Source organism: Ptychodera flava, chromosome 9, assembly GCF_041260155.1.
Source record: "Ptychodera flava strain L36383 chromosome 9, AS_Pfla_20210202, whole genome shotgun sequence".
NCBI lineage: Eukaryota > Metazoa > Hemichordata > Enteropneusta > Ptychoderidae > Ptychodera > Ptychodera flava.
Genome location: NC_091936.1, coordinates 10,561,214 through 10,574,242, shown reverse-complemented (window position 1 = coordinate 10,574,242; position 13,029 = coordinate 10,561,214). Strand labels below are relative to the sequence as shown.

Here is a 13,029-nt window from a genome sequence, read left to right as displayed (position 1 = left end):
CAATTTGGATTGCATTGTAAAATAGAATTAAATCAAAAACTGCAGTCATACTAATTACTGCCCGTGACTACCCGTAGCTGCCTGAGAACTGCCCGAGGAAAAAGTGGGACAAACAGGTTCAGTTTATTTGATGCCCAGCCAACCCAAAATATCACTGATTTACTCCTCTCTATACATACTACATATACATGTCAATTTTTGCACCATACAATACATATGCCCATGCCATAACAAATTCATTTCCTGTATTTGATAACAATGCAACTGTAAAGAAAAAAAATTGAAAGATTTCTGCAGTGATGTCAATTACACTTAAGGATTACTCAGCAAGGGCACTTTGCAAGACCAGTACTGGTTAGCCACTTTCATACAGAGGAATTTCTCCTTACTACTCTTACACAAAAACACTCCATTATTTCTCCGTACTACTCATACTAACTCTCTATTGCTATTTAAACTATGTCCTTCTCAATGGCTCATTTTAATCTATTTTCTTGAAAGATTTATCAAAAATAGCCATGTTGTTTATCTTTTACTTGAGTTCTTAAAAATAAAAATGGTTTTCTGAAAGAATGCGTATATGGCTTTTCATTACTTTATGGTGATATCACTTTGAAGCACTGTACCAATCAATTGCACTTGTTATGTAAATGCTGATACAATGCCAGAAGCCAAAGACATTCAGCATTTTTTCCACCGAATTCATATTTGTAAATAAAAAGGCCGTTGTCATTGGTCTGTCATGATTATGTCCATGATCTTGATCATCACAGCTTAAAAAACTTTAAAACTATTGGCAAAAGTTTAAATTTACAGACAAATGCAATATCTATGAAAACACGTGAGCATTTTCAGTTCATGTCTGGTTTCTGAATTCAGTCACTCGGCCGCGCTGATCGCTAATCTTGAGTTTTGACTGTTGATGTCGTCGTGTCGACGTTTGACTTTAAGAATCGTGTGGGTTACTCTGGACATAGCGAACCAAAAGCTAGATTATCGAAGGTAAGCGTCATAATATTTGATCAATGCATTTTTCTCTGAGAATGAGATGTAGAGTGACACTTTTCAATCTTGTGTGTGTGTCAGCGAATTTATATTCCGGCATGGTTCCGCTGAGATCAGCATAATATTATGGCGACGTATTGACAGTCTGTGTCTTTTAAGTTGCTTTTCAAGATTGTATTAGCTACAGAACCAACAATGACAAATTTTTCATGAGATTTCCATGTTGGCATTGATGTTAAATCAGCAGCAGTAGGCTAGCGCCTGCGTACAATAGGTCTGCGTTTCCCGGCGGTACCGGTGGTAGGCCGACGGCTTGTACCACACTGTCCACAGGACAGCACGTGGTAGAGGCCGTGTGCACAACCTGTACGCAGAGCACTAGACAGAGTTCGTGTTTCCGTAAATTAGGCATTGAACTTGACAATATAGGCAATAACCAGAATCATCGACCATCGCCAGACAAGTGCACCACAGTCAGCTGTACATGAGTTGCGTGGCGTGGTGAGCAGGTTCCCATGGGTATTTATTTTTTGAAACGCGTACTTCAAAGGTCACGAACTCATTTTGCTGCTACACGGCGCGGCACTGATGATTGTATCGTTTTGGGGCGCATTGAGATACTGTGAAATCACAGTCGCTCGAGAGTTATTCAGCTCTGGGACTAGTCGCCCCATAGACGAGTATACAGAAGCGAGAAATACCTAGGTATTTCTCGCTTCTGTATACTCGTCTATGGGGCGACTAGTCCCAGAGCTGAATAACTCTCGTATTTCTCGCTTCTGTATACTCGTCTATGGGGCGACTAGTCCCAGAGCTGAATAACTCTGGTATTTCTCGCTTCTGTATACTCGTCTATGGGGCGACTAGTCCCAGAGCTGAATAACTCTCGTATTTCTCGCTTCTGTATACTCGTCTATGGGGCGACTAGTCCCAGAGCTGAATAACTCTCGTATTTCTCGCTTCTGTATACTCGTCTATGGGGCGACTAGTCCCAGAGCTGAATAACTCTCGAGCGACTGTGGTGAAATGAAGTAGGTCAACTCGTTCTACATGGCAATTTTATGTGAAATATGCAGAATTTATACGCAAACGCGACCTCTGCCAGTCAAGAGCCTGCTCAGCCATTTGCACTTGCATCGACAGATATTGTTGGATCATAATTTTTCAAATGGTTTCTTTTCTTTTTTTTCATTGCGTAATACAGTGGGGATAATGTCAAATTTAGATAGATTGGATTAATTTCGGGAATAAAAACAATGTAATGTCATAAAAGCCAATACCCCCAAGAAGTACTTTACAAAATGTGCACGCGAGGCAATTCAGTTCATATCTGGTCAGTGATTGACTTTGGAAGGGACGCTGGTGACGTCATGGTCTCAGTTGGTGACCATTGACATTCAAATGAGCAGTTTTTACAACTCCAGCTCGAAATACTGCTCACGAGACTAGACGGTAGTGGGGACGGAGGTACGGAGGCAAGCGGACGGTAAAGCAATCTAGGCTACGGGTATTCAGGCCGGCTTCGCCTATCGAAGCCTGTCACTAGTGTCAGATAGAGGTGAAACTGCCGAATGCTATATTTGTAATTAGGGACATTTGACAGTAATCAAGCTTGGAGACATTTCCTGGTGGTCATTGTTAAGTTCTTTACTGGTTTTCATATTCGTAGATATCTGTTCGGCAGATTTCTTTTTGAATGCTGCGTACGCTTACGGTACACACTGCACTGCACTTAGCCATAGACTCTCGAGAATTTCTCGAGAGTCTATGACTTAGCCTAGAATCCTATTCGTCCGCTTGCCCATAGACTCTCGAGAAAAACGGGACAGGCAACTGCTGAGGTTTCTTTGTGCGATCTATCTTTGAATACATTAAAGTTTATTTGCCAAGCGGTCCCCGACAACAATACTTCGTACTTAACACTGAATCTCATTAACGATCAAACTGACGTTCTGAATATGTACACTTTGCTCTTGCATGGCACGTTCCGAGTAATGACACAGAGAATTTTGAGGGTTTTTTGATATTAGTCATGGTGAATGTTCCGGTAACGATGAAGATCACATTTTGGATTCAAGCCGAAGCCAACGGGAAAAAACCAGACGATAAAAACAGTGTACATTTAGCCATAGACGCTACAGAAAACTCTTGCTAGATATCGACAATATAAGTTTACATTCCCTACCATAAAAATCTCAGATAACAACAAACATTTACAAGTTAGACAGGTTTACACTTCCCCAGTCCTGCGAAACGAAAATCTGACCTTTATTTCATCTGTCACGCAACATTTGACGAAAATCAGGGAACACAAAAAATGACTACTCCATCGGAGCTCAAAAACGACCTCTAACATTTTGGTACTGTTAGCCTAAAGAAACACCAAAGTTCGGATAAGCTACACATGTTTACATCCGCAAGTACTAGAAAATACATTTGTAACACTGACTTTCGCTGTCAGGAGAAACTTCGCGATAAATCGGGACTATCCATCGGTTGATGGAGTCAGAAGCGGTAAGGTAGACATGCATATTTACACAAAGCTGAACGCTGTACTCGTAAATTTGGCCGTTCACAGTTTTCAAACAACAACATTTCAGTAGATAACATACATACTTTACCGAATCATGGAGCACTCCTCGCACAGAAAATATTCCGACGGTTAAAAAACTGCAAAAACGAGGGAAAATTCGGAGATACACGGACGATTGCGGAATGTAAACAACTCTGTGATGTCAACTGCTGTTAAGTCTGGAACTGCAGCGGTATGTTTTTCGGATTTCTATTCGAAACTTTGTCACTTTACAGCAACATACTGACTCCCTGCAGACTTCTAGTTGCATAAAATCTCGCTACCAATATGTAAAAAGTACTTTAAAACCATTTTGACGAATTCTTCTCAAAATAGTTGTAACACTTTTATTTCTAAAAATGGACTTGCGGGTAATCCGGAATAACTTGTAATCCGAAAACATTACCGTATACCCGCATGCACGTGTCTATGAACCGGACGTTGTGCAATCGATCGGGCCCAGCTTCATTCCTTCCCCGACCCATTAACACCTCTTAATTATTCCAAGATAGATCAGAGGCTGCTAATCCCATAGACCCTTTGTTCTCTATCGGAGTTGCCTGTCCCGTTTTTCTCGAGAGTCTATATGTTCTAACATACTAAAATTAATAAAACATAATTTTGACCAGAACGGGCCCCATAGCGTCGTGTTGTGTACTTGTCGCAGCAGATTTGAACAACGATCGGATGTTCACTAGGGATCACGACATCGCATCGACGCACTTGACCTCGCGATCGCGTAACGTGCAATCTGATTTGCTGCTTCATAGCATGGGATTTGAACGCGACTTTCTATGGGAGTTGGTCAGAGAGGCTACAGCAAGAGAGTACCGCGTAAGTACAGAGACGTCGCCGTACACTACATCTGATTTTAATCAGATTGCCAAATGTCCATACGCCCTATAACAAACTTCTTGAATAACTCAATCTTTGTTCATCTACAAATTGACAAGACAAAATGGAAATATAAGGCATACGTTCGATGACGTGTGTGTGTGTGTGTGTGTGTGTGTGTGTGTGTTTGTGTTGACTTTTAAAATACTTCTGCGTTTAGTTTACTGTGTCACACGACAGAAAGTCCAAGCGTTCGTTTGACAGTAAAATGAATTTTTCTCATTATAATATGAATATGTTCAGCACAAACAACTGCTAGTACTATGAAAGGCCGTTCCATTCAGGAATGATAGCAGACATGCCTTGTTTTTAAATAAACGTTTTATATCAAAATGGGGAACCGTAGACCAAACAGACAAGCAAACAAACCTACCAACAAAACAAAAAATTGGGTCTGCCTTCAGGCTAGGATCATTCGGCCACAGATAAAACCAAAGACCCGCGAGAAAAGTCCGACCTCCACTATTTTCAAGCTATTCTAACGGCTATCAGCTATCATAAACATGTTTTAACAACTACGTGTCACCCGGTGTTTATATTGTGTTACTGTGGTAAACATGATGAAAATGTACAAAAAATACTACTTGTGACAAAATATTTATCTGCTAAGCTATAAGGCAATTTATACTCACTAGCGATATTTGTGATTGCGGACTGTAGACACTTGACAGCCTCCGTTAGCGGCATATTGTCTAATCAGAAAATTTACCTACTAGATTACAATTACAATGAAAAACAAAAGACTATCACACCTACAGAATCCTCCTACAGACTAGAACAAAGGCTATCCCAGGGATTACAAAAAAGCCTTTAAGAACTTGACTTCAAAGTTTAGTGTGAAGTTGAATGATTCCATATGGAAAGACTAAAAACGTAACGTGAATGATATAGTTCTTACCCTGCAATTAGTTCAGACGTCCAGGCAGCGCATTTGTGTTTATAGCTACGAGCTGACGAAGTCGATATTTATCAGCAGATGAGTTAAATATACACAAATATTACTTGCATTTGATTCAAAGGTGAAGGGTGCCGTTGACAAGTTCTGATACCGATGGCAATGACAGGGCAATATTCTCTTTCTAAAGGTTTTCGTGTATTCCAACTTACTGAGTTTAGGCCAGCCTATTCTCTGTGGACTATAGCCCTGCGTACAGATCTGTGTGTTGCCGGTGTTATACGGCCTCAACCACAGCCCTGCAACGGTACATATAGAGTGATAACTGGCGATATTCAAAATGGTGATGTCCATGGGTAAACAACATGTTCGAGAGTACGTTATGTTTCAGAAAACGAGCGGTTTTGGACGTTAGGAGATTAATCGCATCTTTTCTGGGGTCGGTTAGGAGGTAAAGGTAGGCAGGGAAAGGATTTTGTCACGATAGAGCAGAATTTCGACCAAAAAGACCGTGTTTTCGTTGCGGTCCGGATCCGGACCGCAGAGTCCCCAGTCATCTCCATAGACCGTTGCAGGGCTGTGGTGGAGGCCGTATAACGCCGGGAACACACAGACCTGTACGCAGGGCTATGTGGACTAGTGCTACAGGTTTACAGAACGTGATTGGTTCAAATTTTCCCCAATAACAAGTACTCGGGCTGTTAAACTAATATATGTGTAGTGAAACACAGGTGACATTGCTTATCAAGGTGGGATGTCGATAAGTCAGCATATTAAATGTTTGAATTATCACAATTTTTTTTCTGTAATTAAAGTTCCATTAGCTGTATCTTCTGGCGATTTTTCCGTTTGTTTTGATTGAAATGATCACTGGCTCATGTTGAATAGCCTGTCAAATAACAGAGAATCGCATATTATTCGGAAACATTACGTGCCCTACAACTAAATAACATGTGATTTTACAACGAAAATTTCAATTTTTGTCCGGACAGAAATACAAACTCTGTTGACACGCGGATTGCAACGTAGGCATTCTTCTGCACCTGCGCGAGCCATTTACAGCAATTTCAAAATAAATATTCATTATTTATGCCCTGTAGTCCATTGTCCGAGCACGTTGCGTAGCCAGATGTCTGGCAATCCACGACTCAATGTTGTTTGATCCCACAATAAACGTGAACTTGTAAATCTCGCGTGATCGCGGCGTCACCATATCTGCGTTCTCCCCAGCACGCTGAGCATGCCAGACGTCAACAAACGAGCTCGGAAGGGCAACACGTTTTGAACAAATATTAGCAGTTTTATGTGGCTATAACAACACTAATCATGTTTGTTTCTTCGTTAAACAAAATTTTGCAACAAATATGAGCCTCCAACATGGAATTTTCCGAGGTAAAAAATGGTCAAAAATTACAAATAATGGCCCTTTAAGACTGTGAACTCGAAATCTCCGTCGCACTTGGTGAATCTCTCATCCAATCGGACCACCTTCAACTTGGATCACAGGGGCTCACAAATGGCTATATAAGTCAATATTACAGCGTTTTTCTTTCTTTTTCAATGTTACAAATAAACTAGCTGAGCCTGAAGAGCACAACACTTGTGCAGCTGTCTTTTGTGTAGCTTGTATTGGCATGTATAGTGCGCCCTCAATAGGGAGTGTGATCATATGTAAATGCGACCTTTAGTTCCGTGACCTCTAGCCATGCCTACTTCCCTCTCCATATGGCCGGTCATGCGTACAGACGTCGCTGTGTTTACTGACGTATTTGTGTTTACTGTACTAATTTATTATTAGTACAGTAAGCATAGCGAGGACAGGAAGTAGGAATGGCTAGAGGTCACGGAACTAAAGGTCGCATTTACATATGATCACACTCCCTATTGAGGGCGCACTATACATGCCAATACAAGCTACACAAAAGACAGCTACACAAGTGTTGTGCTCTTCAGGCTCAGCTAGTTTATTTGTAACATTGAAAAAGAAAGAAAAACGCTGTAATATTGACTTATATAGCCACTTGTGAGCCCCTGTGCTTGGATGTGACATTAATCTGGCAGCTCCGAAGCGGATTTCTTACACTGATCATAAGGTTTACAACTACAAAAACGCGGACTTCAGTCACTTAAGGGAGCGTTCAGTTTTTTACGGCCTGGGGGGGGGGGGGGCGGCAAAATCTTGTCGCCGGTGTTCAAAAAAATATAGACCCCCCTGCGTTTTTTGTGAAAAAATGATGACCCCCCCCTTTGTCAGACGAAAAAAATTTATGACCCCCCCCGAAAAATAACCAAAACCCATATGTCAAATTTACCCGCATGGTTTGGATTTGAACTCCGGTACGCGGCGCACTTTATTCGTGTAGCAGAGATGCCAGTGCACAAACTTCTCAACCACATCCATTGAAACGTCTGTTAATTGGGACGACTGCAAGGCAATTTTTAACTTCATTTCCATAGACAACTCATGTCCATGGACATTGGATAAAGTAAACTTTATTGGAGTGGTTCGCCAAAGGCAGCCCTCCGTTAAGAGGGTCATGGACCATTAAGTAAAGTCAACTTTATTCTTGTGGGCCACCAAAGGTGGCACGCCGGTAAAGAGGGTCGATCATGGCTATTGCATAAAGTAGACTTTACTGGACAGGGCCACTGAAGGCGCGCGGCCATTACCATTGTTCAGTGCGTGATCCCAGGGGTCCCTCAAAAATGTTTCTAATACAAGCCGCGGCTTCAATTGGGAATTTTACGGTAAGATTGCCGTGGGGTATTACATAAAGTCAATTTATTGTAGTGGGCCGCCCCAGGAGGGGGTCAAAGAGGGTCGATCATGGCCATTGCATGAAGTAAACCTAATTGGAGTGGGCCGCCAAAGGCGTCTGCCCGTTAAGAATGTCATGGGTAATACATAATGTATATTTATTGTAGTGGGCCGCCGAAGGCGGCCCGCTGGTAAAGAGGGTTGATTATGGACATGGCATAAAGTGAACTTTATTGTTGGTATTATTATGTTTTTTAAATGTGGTGACCCCCCCTTTCCTACCAGTGAAAAAGCAATGACCCCCCCCCTTTGCGGATTCCAAAATTACGATGACCCCCCTGGATTTTGCCGCCCCCCCCCCGGCCGTAAAAACTGAACGGTACCTAAATACCACCATTTCCACACTTCCATGGTCTGCTTTTCTGAACAGCTCAAACATTGTCAAATATTGATGAAGATTTAGAACTTTTGTACGACATTTTACAATCAGCTATAGATGACACTATTTCCAAAGTCCGCATAAAAACAAGGAAGTTCCCAGTGGTTTGATGCTGACCTGGTCTCCCTTGTTAGGGAGAAGGAAATCGCCAGACGCCAGTATAAACGTTCTAAGTTCCGTATACCGACTACTCTCTTTTCTCTCGTGTTTGCGTGCTCAAGTTAACCTAACCAAGGACGTACGTTATCGGGAATATCTCTCAGATGTCCAGGCCTCCATCCACGATAACAGCAAACGCTTCTGGGGTTATGTGAAATCAAAACGCAAATTAACCGATTTTTCCCTCCTTGTTCACTGAAAACAATGATCCTAATTTGCACGAGCTTAGTTATCCATGTTTTGGACAATTATCACACCTTAATATCAGTCCGGACAGTATTAAGAAAGTCATCGCTTCTCTACACTTAAACAAAGCGAGTGGCCCGGACGGTATCTCCGCCTGTGTCATTAAACACTGTACCGATGTTCTTGTTGTTCCCCTCCAAATTTTATTCCCAAATCCATTTGTCTTGGTCAGTTTCCTTCTCAGTTGTTGTTCCCCTGTTTAAATCTGGTCGTCAATCAGCAGACGAAAATTACCGCCCAATCCCCTTGTTGCCTAGTTGCCTCTTTATGCCCCAGTAGAAATTTACGTAAGAAAACCCTTTTAAACCAGACTTGTGTTCTGTTAATTGCAGAAAATTCTCGACAGTGCCCAGATGCATATCTGTTTTTAACGATATCTCTTTCAAATGTAATATAGATATTTTTCTACGCTGTGTATTTTTACAACTATTTTATCCAGTCATTTTTAGAGTTCTCATTTTTGAGTTGTATATTTTTTTCAATTTAACATAACGTGTTACTTTTATGGTTGTCTTGTACATTTGTCTTGTGATGTTGTGACTTTTGTTTAGCAGATCTGTTAGAGGAATTGCCCGCTGATCTGTATATCAAATAAAATAAAAGAAAAGAAAACGATATGAGTAGCATCAATCACAACGAATAGCTAAGAATACACGTAGCCGAGCGGCTTTGACCGTGATGTCTTCGCAAGGTCATGACAAGGTGCCTTGTGTTGTGAGTTCAAATCCGAAAGAGAAATTACTAAATAAGATCGTTACTTTACTGCCGAACCTTCCCATTAGAACAATTGTACCAAGCCATAATCTACATGATAGTCATAAGTTCCATAGTGACAAACTCGATGTAACAAACACAAACAGCCCAGGCAGCACATATAGACAAATAAGTACCGGTCCCGTACATGCAAACAAAGTCAAATCTGTAAAAGAAAAGTATATGGACCTCCGGTAAAACAACCGAGAAGGAATTGTTTCAACAACGGTAAGCACATTGCACATGTGGTATCTGCCATAGATCATTATATAACTCGAAATAAGAAGTGGTCTTAAAGGTATACAGTCACCTGTAATCTAAGTATGCCATATATGGGCAAAGTGGTATTCAAATGTGGTATGTGGTATTCAAAATGAATATAGATAAGCATGCGTTTCTAAAAATTCCGGACCGTTTATGAGATATCGCCGTTAAACCCTTCAAAATTTCACAAAATGACACAGTAGATATTTCCTGTTCAAAAACAGATAACCTAATCCATACTAGGGGTTCTAAACAGGTATCTCATGTGTTACATTCTGAAATTTTGGAAAATTTGATGCAAATTTGTAGGAGCTGAAAAGTTTTGAAATAGAGCTGTGCAAATTTGTATATGTGTGACGTCACTGACCAATCGCCTGACAAACCTGCGTCTTTTGGAATTCTATGGTTCTGTAATTCTTTATTATGCAAAGAAAATATGGTGGTTTCAGTCGGATTCGAAAACCATGAAAACTTTGTCTTTTGATTGATTTTGGAAATTACCCTTAGCAACCGTTGCTTAACTACTTGAATCCCTCGGTATCATATTAATCTATAGACAAATGTCAACGATATGATCAGTCATCATTTGTTTTAAGTGATACATCATACTTGTCTATCAGTTCACGACACTGCCGAAAAAGCTTTTGAATGCAGAGACAAGCCTTTTCATAGTAGGATTAGCAGGGTGTTTATTTTATTTAATCTGCTGTCAGGTTATTACATGCATAAGGACTAGCGGATGATGAACGAGACTTATGTCAGCGAGTGTTTTTCGCGGAGCCGTACAACTTCGAGCCGAAGGCGAGAAGTTGTGCGGCTCCGCGAAAAACACGAGTATACGATGACGTCAAACAGAGAAAAATTCCATGGGATTATATATTTATCACATGAACAGTCTTCTTATTTTTCTTTGATGTGGATGGATCAAAATTATTGTAACAAATTGCATGATTTTTATCGCGATTTTGTGTTTTATTTACGCGGATTACTTTCATTTAATGAGTAAAGCGGCCCGTCACCCAGGAGATGTGCGAATGTTTACAGGTATACTTTCATTCATAAATTCGATTAAGCTGAACTTTTGATACATGGAATGGTATCTCCACCAATCAGACATACGGATTCAGTCACGTGCGCGTGTCAATCATTGTCTCGCGCTGGACCGATGCCAAGGCAAGTCTGCTATCGACGGACATAGCTTTCACCGCGCTAGCGACGGATAACCATAGTATTTTGAGTTATTTAGAATATTTACAATTATATTTATGAAACTAATGCAACGACACGATTGAAACAGTAGTTATCTTTCTTAGAGATGCTGTGGATTTTAAAATATCGCAAGTTTACGACCTTGGCGAGCCCGAAAGATTCAGATCGATGACGCACAGAGTGTACGCTTGTAGTGAGTGCAGCACTGCCGTCACCGGTCTTCGCCGGTGGCCATCTCGGTCGGTAATTTTTCGTCTTACGGACTTTGATGTTTGCTGTGACACATATATCGCCCGCAGGTACATCCCAATTTTGTTACTTGACGGGAACTCTGTTCTGTTGTGAGTGTTGTCCGAGTCAACTTTCGAAATACATCGGATTCTACAGCGCTGCACTGCAGAGTTAAGGCTGCAGGGTCGACAGCTTATGTTTTCACTATTATATACGCTTTAGGTTTGATTCCGATCGAGAAACAACGGAATAATTTGTTTGATGAAGGAAATTTATCATTGTTCATCGAATGACTTTATGCTTGTCCCATCTATGTCGCTTTCCCGAAGATTATACGGTACTCATTTTATTAGTTAACTTTCGTTGAGGTGTATATTTAGAGGTTATTACCCAATATCGCCTGTTCCTGTGTCGTATCAGCATGAGTGTCATTTGTGCTGCGCAGCACAAATGACACTCGCGCAGCACAAATGACACTCATGCTGATACACACAGGAACAGGCGATATGGTTTGTAATAACCGATTTATCATATACCCATGCCCATAATTTTAGGGAATTTTTACGAATAGAACCGTTACGAAAAACCTTAAAGTTTGAGGCCTTACTTTATTACGCCTTGCGCATAAATATCAGAATGTTTATGTGAACAGGCTTCATTCATAAAGTATACGACGAAGATGTCAACATCACGCGCGAAATCGCTGCAAGTCGTCCAGAAGGAACATTTTAAGGTCCAATATGCTCTTACAACTGTAACCGATCAAAAACTGCTCAGCTTTAAATCTATCCTGATTTCGATCGTCGTACGGCACGGAGCTCGCGCGGAGAGGACGCCATTTTGTTAGTTTACCCTTAGAGTTGCCATGTCAACAGTCGTCGCGCGCGCGACATCGCTGTCACGCCACGCGCTCACTACCTGTTCGGTGGAGACCGTGCACGGCAGAATGTTTGCTAGAACTTGACCAAAAAAAATACCATGGGAAAACATTTCAAGACTCAACGTGATATTTCCGTATTTTGCAACCAGAAATACCCGTGTTCCTCGAAGCCCTTCAAGTTTTTACGTCGGCGACATCGCTTCGCAGGCGGGGAGCGGCAGCCATTTTGTTGTTTACGTTGTTTACCAACAAACTGCTAATGTAGTTCGGGAAAACTCTAAAACTGATGACGTTCAACGTGCATATCTCGACGTTTACCGTGAAATATCACGGCTGATATTTTACGGTGAACGTCACTAGGATGTAGCAATATGGGCATGGGTATATGAGAAAATTGGCATATCAACGAACGAAGAGGAAAAAGAAGTCGACAATTCACAATTCATAAATAACGTGACACCAAGATAAAATAGATTCATACCAGCTATGTTGCAGACCTGCTTGCAAGTGCATCGCTAGTTCATCGAAAATATAAATATATCTGATGACTATCCTTCCTGTTGACAATATATGCAACACCATCCTCTTCAGAAAGTGTCAACAACACATGTGAGAATTGTCTAAGCGAAGTATCATGAGCGAAGTATCATGACCAAACATGTGTAAATGAATGCAAAGAACAAGGACCACATACTTCAAACGACAAGTAGCCTACATAGGCCCA

The 13,029-nt window shown here is 41.2% G+C and overlaps 2 protein-coding genes across 2 annotated transcripts in view; both read left to right on the top strand.

Annotated features, from left to right (window-relative positions):
• Positions 1–775: 775 nt before the first annotated feature.
• LOC139139970 (uncharacterized) overlaps positions 776–13,029 on the top strand; it is a 32,321-nt gene continuing 20,067 nt past the window's right edge. Inside the window, exon 1 of the mRNA XM_070708945.1 lies at positions 776–1,002. Coding sequence (XP_070565046.1) covers positions 923–1,002 — 80 coding nt within the window. The 5' untranslated portion in view covers positions 776–922. The remainder of the gene's footprint in view (positions 1,003–13,029) is intronic.
• The window catches only part of LOC139139961 (aladin-like), a 236,579-nt gene continuing 235,632 nt past the window's right edge, over positions 12,083–13,029 (top strand). Inside the window, exon 1 of the mRNA XM_070708932.1 lies at positions 12,083–12,158. The gene's annotated coding sequence lies outside the window, so the exon portion shown is untranslated. The remainder of the gene's footprint in view (positions 12,159–13,029) is intronic.